This window comes from Microtus ochrogaster, chromosome 18, assembly GCF_000317375.1.
Source record: "Microtus ochrogaster isolate Prairie Vole_2 chromosome 18, MicOch1.0, whole genome shotgun sequence".
Classification (NCBI taxonomy): domain Eukaryota; kingdom Metazoa; phylum Chordata; class Mammalia; order Rodentia; family Cricetidae; genus Microtus; species Microtus ochrogaster.
Genome location: NC_022020.1, coordinates 47,360,265 through 47,373,085, shown reverse-complemented (window position 1 = coordinate 47,373,085; position 12,821 = coordinate 47,360,265). Strand labels below are relative to the sequence as shown.

The 12,821-nt window shown below is 41.8% G+C and overlaps 1 protein-coding gene across 4 annotated transcripts in view; it reads right to left on the bottom strand.

Moving 5' to 3' along the window:
• Csnk1a1 (casein kinase 1 alpha 1) overlaps positions 1–12,401 on the bottom strand; it is a 37,564-nt gene extending 25,163 nt beyond the window's left edge. For 2 of the 4 annotated variants that reach the window (XM_005356173.3, XM_013349505.2), the window contains exons 1-2: positions 11,796–12,400; positions 11,067–11,173 (exon numbers count right to left, since the gene is read on the bottom strand). In XM_005356173.3, coding sequence (XP_005356230.1) covers positions 11,067–11,173; positions 11,796–11,918 — 230 coding nt within the window. In that variant the 5' untranslated portion in view covers positions 11,919–12,400. Of the gene's footprint in view, positions 1–11,066; positions 11,174–11,795 lie in introns of all 4 variants that reach the window. The other 2 variants (XM_026783637.1, XM_005356174.3) reach the window with 2 other exon arrangements.
• Positions 12,402–12,821: the final 420 nt, after the last annotated feature.

Sequence of the window (12,821 nt, the reverse complement as noted above, 5' to 3'; positions counted from 1 at the left end):
ATTTATTTATTATGGATACAATGTTCTGTTTACATATATGCCTGCAGGCTAGAAGAGGACACTAGACCTCATTACAGATGGTTGTGAGCCACCACGTGGTTGCTGGGAATCGAACTCGGGGCCTTTAGAAGAGCACGCAATGCTCTTACTGCTGAGCCATCTCTCCAGCCCCCTGAAACTAGCTCTTGTAGACCAGACTGGCCTCGAACTCAGAGAGCCACCTACTTCTGCCTCCCAAGTGCTGGGATTAAAGAAAGGCATTTACCACTGCCCAGCAATAGCATTGGTTTTAAAACATCAGTATTAACAAAAGAACATGAACATTTTCCTAGAAAATACAGTTTACTATATTTCGTCCTGTTTTGGAGATAAGGTTTCTCTTTGTAGCCCTGGCTGTCCTTGAAGATCCACCTTCTGACTGAGATTAAAGGTGTGCACTACAGCTGCCCAGCTGGAATCTTTTCTTTCCTTTTTTAAAAAGGTTGCTTAACTAGTGGTCCAGATAGTCAATGCTATTATCTCTTTAATGCCATCCATCAGAACTGCAGGAGATTCCAAAAGTGACATTCAAGAGAAATATAGATAAAACCTCAAATCGGCTGGCTCTAACTTCTGACCTTTACTAACAAGAGTCCATATTCAGGTACTTTAGTTAATCTAAGTAAGAGAGCATTAAACATACAGTATACACTTGTATGAAAATGAGATCCAGCAGTGGCAGTTCTGTTAAGGGGCTAATTATTCCTGTCTAGATTTGAAGTTAACTCCACAGTAAAGAATTCACATCTGGTACTGTAAGCTTGGGTAAAAGTCTGTGGCTTGGGAAGGCACGGGCCCTACCTAGTGGGGAAGCTTCCACGTACATTACATTGCTAACTGGAGACTCTGTGCCTATCTAATGCCTTCTAAATATTTTTATGTCCACTCACCAGCGCTGCTGTCAGCTGTGGTTAGAGGATTCTTTAGGCAGTAGATTATGTGCTTACTATAGAAACTTCTAACGGTCAAAGAGCTGAGATAACAGAACTGTTGAAAGGCAAGCCTTAACTGGGATTTCTATATCCTGCTCTGCAAGGCTTGGGAGCATTCCAAAAGAATGGGAGAGCTGGAGGAAAGGATAGAAGGGCAGAGTGTTGTGGAACATTTTCTTCTGGGCGTAATGTGTCTACTGTACCCTCAAATTCTCATTAGTTGTGACTATCAGCATAAAGTCTGTACACCACTCAAGCTACTGCAGTTATTAATCTGACGTTTATAGTCGCTAACAAGACAATCAAGTAATATCTTCTTTCATGATCATCTGTTTACTATGCAACACGAATGTCAAATAAGAAACACATGTTTAAGAAAGCAAAAATTTCAAGGATCCAAACTTTAGAAATAAGGTAAACATTAAAGCATAGTTAGAGTCTGGTGAAAGGACGAAAGATTACAATAAACTAAGTAACCAGTGTGGTTGGTATACACACTGCTACCTCATTTTCTTCACAGGTTAATTAATTCACTAAAAACCCATTTTATACCGGCTACTTTTCCCATTTTTGTTTCTTGGCTGGAATAACAGATTCTAACCATACTACTTAGTTTGTCAAAAATGACAATGACTGGATTTTTTTGCCTGTTTTTGTCATTACTTTAAATATTGCTAAGTGTTACTATGGGACAGAATGTGGACAACTGAACATCAAGAAAATTCAAGCAGGTATTCAAAACAAAGCAAAAAAATACACATCTTCATTGGGAAGTGGAAAATCTAGCAATCTCTGCACACCAATCAAAAGTGATTAATAATCACTTTCTTGGTGCTGTAGGTCAAACCCTGGGACTCCCAGAAGCCAAGCAAACACCCTACCTTGGATAATACTAAGCTTATTAATACTTGAATTCTGGTCCCCTGAAAGAGCAACAAGTACTCTTGAGCTATCTCTCCAGTACACGTGGCAAAGATCTGAGGAAAGGCTTACTTACTTCACTGGATTCAAACAACTTGAACAGGGTTTATCCTTGAATCTGACTGTGCTAGCTAGTGTTGTTGTTTTTGTTTATTTTACACAAGCTAGAGTCATAAGGAAAAAGGAACCTCACTCTGTAAAATGTCCCCACCAGACTGGCTTGTGAGCAAGCCTGGGGCACAGTTTCTTAATGTAAGAAGGCCCAGTACAACCCAGCTGGTGGTCCTAGCTGCTATAAAGCAGCCTGAGCAAGACAGCAGTCCTCAATGGCCTCTGCATCAGATTCTGCCTCTAAGTTCCTACCCTGACTTCCCTCAACTGTGCTATGGAACTGTAAATAAAATAAACCCCTTCCTCCCCAAAGGGTTTACTGGTCGTGGTGCTTTATAATAGAAATAGAAACACCTAACTTATTAGATACTGACCAATGAAAGTAGCTGAGGGCTTTCTGGTTGTCTTACACATTATCCTCTTAAGAAAACACTTGTGCCCTTATGTTCAATTTCAGTTTGAGATCTAGACACTGTTCCCTTTTCAGAGGAAGACAAACTTACTGGTACCACTTGCCTGGCTCGTGACACATGTTCAAAAAAACCCCTAAATTTTGAAGTGTGCCTATTTTAAACTCATTCGTACACAGTAAGCACTGATACAGGAAAAAGCTTTTTATTATCTATAACTTATTATAAATAAGTGATATAAGTACGCTTATAAGTTCAAGTGTGTTACGTTAACCAAGACAGTTTCAATCACTAGAGATTGAATGGCAGTTAATAGTCATTTAACTGGAACACTGATTTCACTAAGTGGAACTTGGTGTCAGGAACAATTTAAATCCAGTGTCAACAGATCCCACACAAACAATCCAATCAGCAGACCAATTTTTTTTTTTGTTTTGTTTTTTGTTTTTCGAGACAGGGTTTCTCTGTGGCTTTGGAGCCTGTTCTGGCACTAGCTCTGTAGACCAGGCCGAACTCACAGAGATCCGCGTGGCTCTGCCTCCTGAGTGCTGGGATTAAAGGCGTGCGCCACCCTCGCCAGGCTCTCAATCAATTAAATACTAAAAGGCATAAAAAGAACAGAAAAGAGAAGATTGGCATGGTAGCACACACCTTTAATTCCAGAACTAGGAAAATTCCGTGAGTCCAATACCCTATCCTACATGATCCTTGTTCTTAGTGAATGTGAAGAACATAAAATGGAGAGACATTCATATAAAAGCATGCACCCCACTCCAGGTTCTTCCAATGTTTTTACCAAGTATAATGTATGAGACACTTGTAATATAACTACAAGTTTTTCAATTTCAGGTAAGAGCTGACAAGACACCATCTTAGAAGTTCTCCTGTAAACTTTTTTCTTCTACATTTAAATACAACACAAACATGGGGCTAACTTATACTACCTCTATTTCATCCACTGTTAACATTTTCTTTTTTCTTTTAATATTTATTTATTTATTATGTATACAATATTCTGTCTGTGTGTATGTCTGCAGGCCAGGAGAGGGCACCAGACCTCATTCCAGATGGTTGTGAGCCACCATGTGGTTGCTGGGAATTGAACTCAGGACCTTTGGAAGAGCAGGCAATGCTCTTAACCACTGAGCCATCTCTCCAGCCCTGTTAACATTTTCTTAAAGAAAAAAAAGAACAGGTAGCGATGGCGCACACCTTTAATTTCAGCACTTGGGAAGCAGAAGCAGGTGGATTTCTGTGAGTTTGAGACCAGTGTGGGCCCCGTCTCCAAAAACAAAAATAAAAGCATGCACTACACTAATACTGAAAGCAGCAAACACTCTTCGTGTTAGCCTAGAAAATTAAAATGCCCAACATAGTAGTAAAACCTTGTGATTAAGTTTAAGAACCTTTAAGTTTTAAAGACAAGGTCTCACTACATATGGCCTGGAATTCTGGTATTACGTGTGCGTGCCACCACACCTGGCTCTAGAAAACTAAATTTCAGTGAGACAATGGATTCTTTCTAACTGTATTCAAAGCAAAAAGAGCACAGCTACATTTTACTTTGTAAATAAATCAGCAATTAGCTTTTGTCCTGTCTTAGTCTAATACGTATTGGAACTGAAGACCATTAAGAAACTCAAGAACTTAACTCTACACACATCAAATACTTCTAAGATTTATTTCTACAGCTGGATTAAAAAGTTAACACAGCCGGACGATGGTGGTGCACGCCTTTAATCGGGAGGCAGAAACAGGCGGATCTCTGTGAGTTCGAGACCAGCCTGGTCTACAGAGTTAGTTCCAGGACAGGCTCTAAAGCCACAGAGAAACCCTGTCTTGAAAAACAAAACAAAACAGGCCGGGCGGTGGTGGCGCACGCCTTTAATCCCAGCACTCGGGAGGCAGAGGCAGGCGGATCTCTGTGAGTTCGAGACCAGCCTGGTCTACAGAGCTAGTTCCAGGGCAGGCTCCAAAGCCACAGAGAAACCCTGTCTCGAAAAACCAAACCAAACCAAACCAAACCAAACCAAACAAAAAAAGTTAACACATACAATGAAGCCAGAGTAAGTACCTTTATAGTCACAAACCATGCTAAGAACCTATTAAGACCTAGTTCTTTCCCTCACAGCATTGTAGGAACGCACAACAGTGTTAGTGTTTTTACATGTTTTAGATCCTTTCCCCCACCAAGCCCCTCCAAACGATTTGGTTGCATGAGGTTACAGTGTAGTTTCTAGCACTTCACTGCCTAATACTACATCTTGTGAGCACATAAATTTAAAAAATCCATTGATTTTGTGAGACGGGGTTTCTCTGTGTAGCTGTTTATCCTGGAACTGGTTCTGAAGATCAGGCTAGCCTCAAACCCAGAGATCCACCTGCCACAGCCTCCCAGGTGCTGAGAATAAAGGAATGAGCCATTACAAGAGACTCACTGAGAGATACAGGTCTAGAAAACATGGGGATAAATTAGCTGAGCAGAGAGGCAGCAGCTATTAAAACCCTACATAGTATAGTAGGGTTGTTCCTGTATTTTGACACCAGAATCACCCTAGAAGGCCTTAAATATCTGTCATATACCAGGTGTTATTTTCATATAAAACTTCCAACTTACAGGATTGCTATAATAATTAAAAAGAGATGAGTATATAATGCCTGGATAGTTTGACTCTTGTTCTTCCTTTTATTTACTTCTCCATTATGTTCATGGATGTAGTGAGTACTGGGGACCACAGAGGAGCTAGAGTGAGTTATCAGCCATCAAACATATGTGCTGGGAATATAATTCAGATTTTTTTTTTTTTTACAAAAGTCAGTCTTAACTAATCAGCAATTGGGGGGGGGGCTTTCATTTAGCTCAGGTTGTCTTTGAACCTCCTGTCCCAACCTTCCAAGTATTTAAATTACAAGCATGTGCTACCATGCCTGGTTCTTTTAACTTCTTGCACATAAAAGGAAAAATATGTAGCCACACTGAAGTTTATCGACTATTCCCTTATTTCTTTTCTTTTAAATATTTATTTATTATGTATACAACATTCCTTCCATGTGTGCCTACAGGCCAGAAGAGGGCACCAGATCTCATTATAGATGGCTGCGAGCCACTGTGATTGTTGGGAACTGAACTCAAGACCTCTGGAAGAGCAGCCAGTGAGTGCTCTTAACCACTGAGCCACCTCTCCAGCATCACATTCCCTATTTCAACAGTGCTTATCAATCCTATAAATAAAAAGGAATTACACCTCAAAACAAATCACTGTACGGTATACAAAGGTGGGAAGCAGTATCTTTTACCATAATCCTATCAACTTATATAAAGCATTTAAAAGCTGGAACCCATTTGGAAGCCAGGAGTGGCCATGGCCTTTCAAGTTAGCTGCCAGGCAGAAGCCAGGTTTTGCCAGCCAGGACTACATGAAATTCTGTATCAAAAACAAGATAAAACTATTTGGTTTAACAAAATCTTTTATCTGAAAAGCAGCTAACATAAAAAATTATGCAATTCTAGGTTCAGATACAGTTTGGTTTTTGCCTTTTCCATTTTCTTTAGAAACACTCTTCAACCAATCCTTTACGTACAGTACTTTCCAAGTCCTTATTAAAACAGCCACAACAAAAATTTAGAAACAAATCTAAAATTTGTTGCATGCCTTTAATTCCAGCACTTGGGAGGCGGAGGCAGAGAGATCTCTTGAGTTTGTGGCCAGCCTGGTCTACAAAGCGAGTTCCAAGGCAGCCAAGGGCTACACAGAAAAACCTTAAAAACCAGCCACAACACATCTCATTCTCACTAGTCATAAGACTAGGGAATGGCGATATTCTGGGTCCTCCATGGGAGAAAACAAGCTAGAGATGTCAACCAGCAGCTGTCCTAACTACATCAACTATGCTGTTAGGTAACTTCTACAGGGTATCTACCAACCCAAAGGCTTTGCTATTACTTTGTTTTGAACAGTCTTTCATTAATTTAGAAGAAATGACACACAACTACCACAAAAAAACATTGTCACAAATTAAGCAATATGCATGTTAATTCTTTCATCTCAGTAAAAACATACATTTGTCAAAACTAATCCAGCCACACATTAGCATTTGGACATTTCACTATATAAATTATACCTAAGATTTCAAAAATTCCATTAAACCACAAATCAGTTTACAACTAGCTAACACTGGCGGTCACAACTATTAGGAGCCACTGAGGTTGCATTATAAACAAAACAGTAAGCAGGGAACATCACTTTAAGTATACATTCATTCACTGGAAACTATGAAAACATTCAAGTAACCTACTTAATAACCCATTTTAAAGATTCAATTAGTAGGCAGCAGTGGGGGAACACCTTTAATCCCACCACTCAGAGGCAGAGGATATGAGTTCAAGGCCAGCCTAGTATGTAAAGTGATTTCCACGCCACATGGTGAGTCTCAAAAAGATTCAATTCATTTTAGTTACAACAAATTCTATATTTCTTTTTTTTTTTCTTTCCAGACAGGTCTGCTATGTTACCCAGGCTGGCCTCAGATAATGTTCAAGTGCTTAGATTATTGGTATGAGCCATCAAGCCTAGCTATATTGTTCTTTGGGATGCTTGTACTTAATTAAATTTAGTCTCCCATATGTTAAGTATGTGTTTCATCAATGACCCTACACCTCGAAGCCAATTTTTGTTTTTGGCTAAACGCTATGTGGATGGAGGAGACAGGAGAATTGTGGATAGTGAATGAAGCTAAGTATGGCTTTCTTAGTATCAACTAGAAAGGTGTGGTGAGTGTGAGCAGGCAGGGTATGACCTTGACATCAAGGTGATCTGGCCCAACTAGGAGCCAGAGAAGACTCTTCTGAGACCCAAGGTTTAACTTATATGAGTAAATGTTCCTTATTCATCCCTCAGATTTTGTTCAGCTCAAAAACACCGACTACTATCCCATAAATGCACAATACAAAGCATTCTAGAACATTGGTAAATTTAGTTACACTCTGAAGGAAGCTAACACAACAGTTTCCTTTTACAGCATCTCAATTTTATTCACAAAGACTTCAGCTGTGAAAAGGATTAACTAATACTTGGTAAATACTTTCTAAAATGGTGGTGGCTCACGCCTTTAGTCCCAGCACTCTGGAGGCAGAGGCAGGCGGATCTCTGAAAGCTTCAAGGCCAGTCTGGTCTTGAGCGAGTTTGAGGACAAGCTCCTAAGCTACAGAGAAACCCTGTCTTGAAAAACGAAAGAGAGGGGACCAAACATAGGAGGCAAGAACATTCCCCCATACCCAACTACCTTCTTACCATTGTATGTTTTTCTAAATAGTTAATCTAAAAGTTGCCAGAGACAGATGTCTAAGTTTTGTGAGGTACTGTTTCATAAAATACCACGTAACTATAAGACTTGGACATAAGTACCAAACTCTGGGGGAGAGGGGAATGCTTTGCAACTATCATCTGGATACAGGCCTTAAAAGTCCAAACCTGAAAGGTCTAAGAATAACTAAGCAAAAGACTAAGTAGAGAAGAATCCTGTTCACACCAAAAGTTCTGCCCTAAAAAGCAGGTGACATTTCTTCTGGAGGGGTGTGTGTGTGTGTGTGTGTAGATCTGTGTGAATGTATGTCATATAGGAGTGCAAATGCCTAGACAACAAAGAGGGAACCAGATTCCCTGAGCTGGAGTTAGAGGCAGTTATGGAAAACCTGATGGGTAGTGGAAACTGAACTGTCCAGCTCTCTAGCCTTCCCCAACATTTCTATTCAACATTCTTCCAACGCCAACAAAACTAAAACATTAGTCACATTCTTTTTCAACTGTATAGACGGAAAGTTGATGAACCTCATAGAGGTTAAAAAAAAAAAACCAACTGTAGATCACCCTAGGTTCAAGTACTCAAGCATTCAATCTAATTGTTCCGCTAAAGAGCTCTAGTTTATATAAATTGTTTTTCCTTTGCAGAGTTAATTCAATTCAGAGCTGCACGTAGAAAAGGAATGTAAAGGCCATGGTAATTCTAGGTGAACTTCCAGATGTCCTGGAAGCCAAAAGGATTAAGTTTCTTCTTAGACCATACAACCGGACGACATACTTCACTCTTGGTCACATCTCTTTCTAGGCGCCTTAAGACCCTCAAACTACACAGGAAGAGGGAAGCCACCCACCTGTGGAGGCCCAGTAATTTTGGTTCTGTCTTTTAAGATATACCAGAATATCTTAAAGCTAATCTTATAAACAGTATTGTGTGTATATAAACTCTTAAGTATGAAACGGGGATGTGTACGATAGGTAAAAATTTGAGCTTTTAAATTACTATTAACTAATGGACAAAACATTATTCTAGTTACCTAAAACTAGCCAGCCAACTTGCCTGGATATTTTCCAAGTAAATATTTTAAACATTCTATGCATAAGGGACACAGAAAGACTGACAAATATACAAGAATGGGAAAATGTTAGTACAAAAAAAGTACTTTGGAAATCTTTATCTTTTGGTGCAAAAAGTGTCCTTTCATACTTTTGTTTAAAACCAACAAAATAGCCTGTCATAGTGGCCAGCACTAGAAGGAATGACAGTAGAATCTTGAGTTCTTGATACCAGCCAGAAATATACAGTGAGATCCATCTCAAAATAAAAAGGAAAAACTACAACACACTGTGTTTCTATGTACCTGTTCTACCATTGCTAACAAGTGTACACTTTCCCCACCCCTCCCTAATTACATTCTGTCTTAGGAACCACTCCCAGAAGCCACTCTATTCTTGGATGCCCTCCCCAACCAGTCCACCAAGCTTGCTTCCTGAAATCATCTCCTTTCCTAGGAAGCCTTATTTAAAAGCCAGGTTAATCTATTTAGCCCCACCCACAGAAAGCTTACAAAGGCCAAAACTCTCTCTGCATTCACCATTGTATAATGGGCACCTACTAGTCTGCTCCCCTGTTAATTTATTCATCTGCTTATTTAGTAAACTACTCATTGCCTTTAATGATGGTCTTTAAGGTTACCTGACTAAAGAACACATTAGCATTGGTTTTGCATTGAAAATGTAGTGATGAATTTTTGAAATTTATGAACTTCCCAGCACAGGGTTATCCTAAAAGCATGACCAATATGTGAAATGAGCCAAACACAAATAACCTGAGACAAACTGATTCTACTTGTTAAAAAAAAAAACAAAAACAAAAAACAAACAGGAAAAACAATAGTAATGGAAGCAAATCAGTGGAGGGCAAGGGCCCTATTTCCTCCCATCATATTGTATTTTAGGGACCAAAAACCATTCAAAAACTCAAACCTCCTCCAATTTCACTTTAATCTTTGCCATAAATCTGGAATTTTCTTTGAAAGAGCTCACTTACAAATGACCAGTGGAGTATTTCTCACACAGCGTCTATATTAAAATGTCTGTCCTTTTAAATGTAATGTTATTTAGATTGAAGGTAATTCATCACACAATTCAGGATTTAGGAAAAAGAAGCTGGGTATGACAGTGTACTCCTTTATTCCCCGCATTTGGGAAGAGGCAGGCAGATCTCTGCGTTCAAGGCCCAGGCCGGTCTATTTAACCCACACTAGGCAGAGACAGGGAAGAGGGAGGAATGGAAAAGGAGAGAAAACATCATGTAGCAGTCCACTAAATCCTCAACTATGACTTTTTCTGTAAATGTTATCTTTGACCACTGCTGGAAACAGTGAGGTTTAATTTTAAAAGTAACATTAATAAAATTAAATACTCGAAAGAGCAGTTTTTATCATTATTTCTATTTACCTGTCACCCCCCAAATTTTCCTTAAATGTTACAGACAAAATTAACTCAACAGGTTGAAGCTACTCAAACGGCTACTAAGTGAAGCTTTCTTTCATAAAGCTGAACAGATTTCAACAGTTGGTGCTGTTCTGAACTGCCTTTGCCATAGCCCCATAAAGTTTTTAAGAACCGAAACATTTCAGACATTACCATTCACAAAAGCAAAAACCAACGAACACATTGGCAGGGATATTAAGAATTTTAGGTCAGTATAATTTAACAAGTTATGTCGCATCAACTAGAGATCATACTCTGTTATGACATCTTCTTCCCAGAGTCTCATGGCCTTATGGAACTTAATTCTTGGCTTTTCAAGGGTTTATCCATTTAAGGCTGCTAAAGGGAAATCAAGGAAGCTTAATATGTGAATCCAAGAGAAGAAAAAGGCAGGAATATGGGGGTTGAGTCACGTCGTTCCGCCATTTTCTAAGCGGAGGAGGAAGACATGTTGGAACAAAAACACAACAAAAGAGCAGCCATTTCCCAAACCAGTTCCGATAGCAACCCCAACAGACGAAACTCGGTCACATCCGCACCTTCAAAACCACTTCAGTGGACAAACGTACGAATTACAAAAGTGTCGCCGTAAAGAGAGCAAGATCCCTTCCGCGTAGGGATCAAAGATGACCTGCATAGTTAACTGCAAACGAAAGCCACGGGAGGAGGAAAAATGACAGAAACTAAATGCAGTAGCACACAAAATTTTAACTAAGTCGGAGAACTAAAATTTATTCAACGATTACGGTTAACTGTGGAACTCAGCACCACAACCGATTCAGCCGGTTTCATTATCAGCCTCAACCCCTTTCACCATTTCGCAATTCCCTCTGTGATCAACTGCGCTCAAAGGTGCTTACCGTATGTGAGGGATGCCAACCCCACCTTGAAGAATCTTATACAGTTTGCTCTCGTACAGCAACTGGGGATGCCTGGCCTTCTGGGATTCTAGCTTCACTGCCACTTCCTGCAGAGGAAAGGGGATGATGGCATCAACATCCCTACGGATTCAAACTCACTTGGGAAACGAGAAGAGACATTAGCAATGTTTGCTTCTAGTCGCCACTACAAGGACGTGAGAGGGTGGGGAAAGCAACCTTTACTAATTACAAAACAAGCCAACCAGCTTCAAAGGCTTTTTCCTGGGGACAATGGCGAACCTTCCATGTCCTCTCAATCTAAAGTGAATGAAAGGATTCGTCCAGAAAACAGGCAACCTTGAAACGTAAGGCGAGATTTTTTTTAAAGAAGGAAACTGTTCTAACTGGAACAAGAATCCCAAACTAAAAAAATACAAAGACTACTATGGCGATTACACGACTTCGCCCTACTTCTTATCTTAATTAACGTTAAAAAGAGACATTTTGGACAAGTTGGGAAACCTCAGAGTTTATCCAGCCCTTCTATCGCGTTTTTCCTTTTTAGGGAAATAGTGGGGGAGGTTGCTAAGCCAGGAAAGCTGGCTCGCTCTAGACTCCCCAGTGCGTGCGTGCGTGCGTGCAGTGGGATGAGGCTTGGAGTACTTAGGGGGGTTAGGGGGGGAACAACAGCCCAGCGTTATCGTCTCCCTCCCCTCACCGGGTCATTACCTCGCCATTGGTGATGTTGATCGCCAGATAAATGTCCCCGAAGGAGCCAGATCCGATCTTCCGCACCAGTTTGTATTTCCCTCCGACGATAAATTCGGCTTTAGAGCCGCTGCTGCTCGCCATCCTGAGACGCGAAGATGGAGGCTGGGGCGAAGCCCCGACACCTCTGGGGAGAGGATGGAGGCCTCCGGGTCTGTTCCGCCCGGTACAACTGCGGAGCGCGGCGGGCAAGCGAAAAGCGAGGCTTTGTTGGCGTTACAGGGGCGCGGAGTCGGCTGCGAGAAGCCGGATCGCCGCCGCTCGCTGAGGGCCGGTTCGTGAAGAGTGGTCGCGGCGGCTGACGCTCGGCCGGTTGCTTTGGGGCGGCCACCGCTGTCTCGCGTCCGCGGCGACGTTGCGGGCTGGGAAAGGGGCGCGGTGAGTTAGGGCGGCGGCACCGATGCCACCACTGCCGCCGGCTCCGGCCCGGAGGGACCCCGTCACTCCGCCGATGCCGCCATCTTGTTCCTCCAGCTCCAGCCAACACAAAATGCCCCCAGTCCCTGGGAGCCGCTTCTTCACGGCGCAGAGCACTCTGGGAAAGGGAGCTCGGGCGCTCTTTCGGTAGGGTGGGCTGCGAGACGGAGGGCGGAACCGGATCCGCGAGAGTCGCAGCCCACGCTCCAAGCGTCACCCCGGCACCGCCCAGCTGCGCCTGCGCGCTGCAATGCCTGCGGAGCGCGCAGGCCCAGTACGGCCTGCCGTCTTTCCCCAGCCCGAGCTCACTTCCACTTCCGGCCGTCTGCGGGTCCACTCTTGCTATCTGTTAGTCACTTCTGGCCCCGAGGCCTGTCTCGGGCTGTGCTTCTGGGAAGAGCATTAGGGAGTCACCTTTTTTCTTTTTCTTTTTTTTAAATTTCAAATGTGGCCTATGGAAGCTTCTGATCTCCTTGGGAGTTGAGTGTTGACCATTATTCCGCGTTTGAGGTGGTTTATAACCTTTGATCCTTCTTCAGGTTGTTCCTCTTTGGCGCCGTCCTTTTCCAG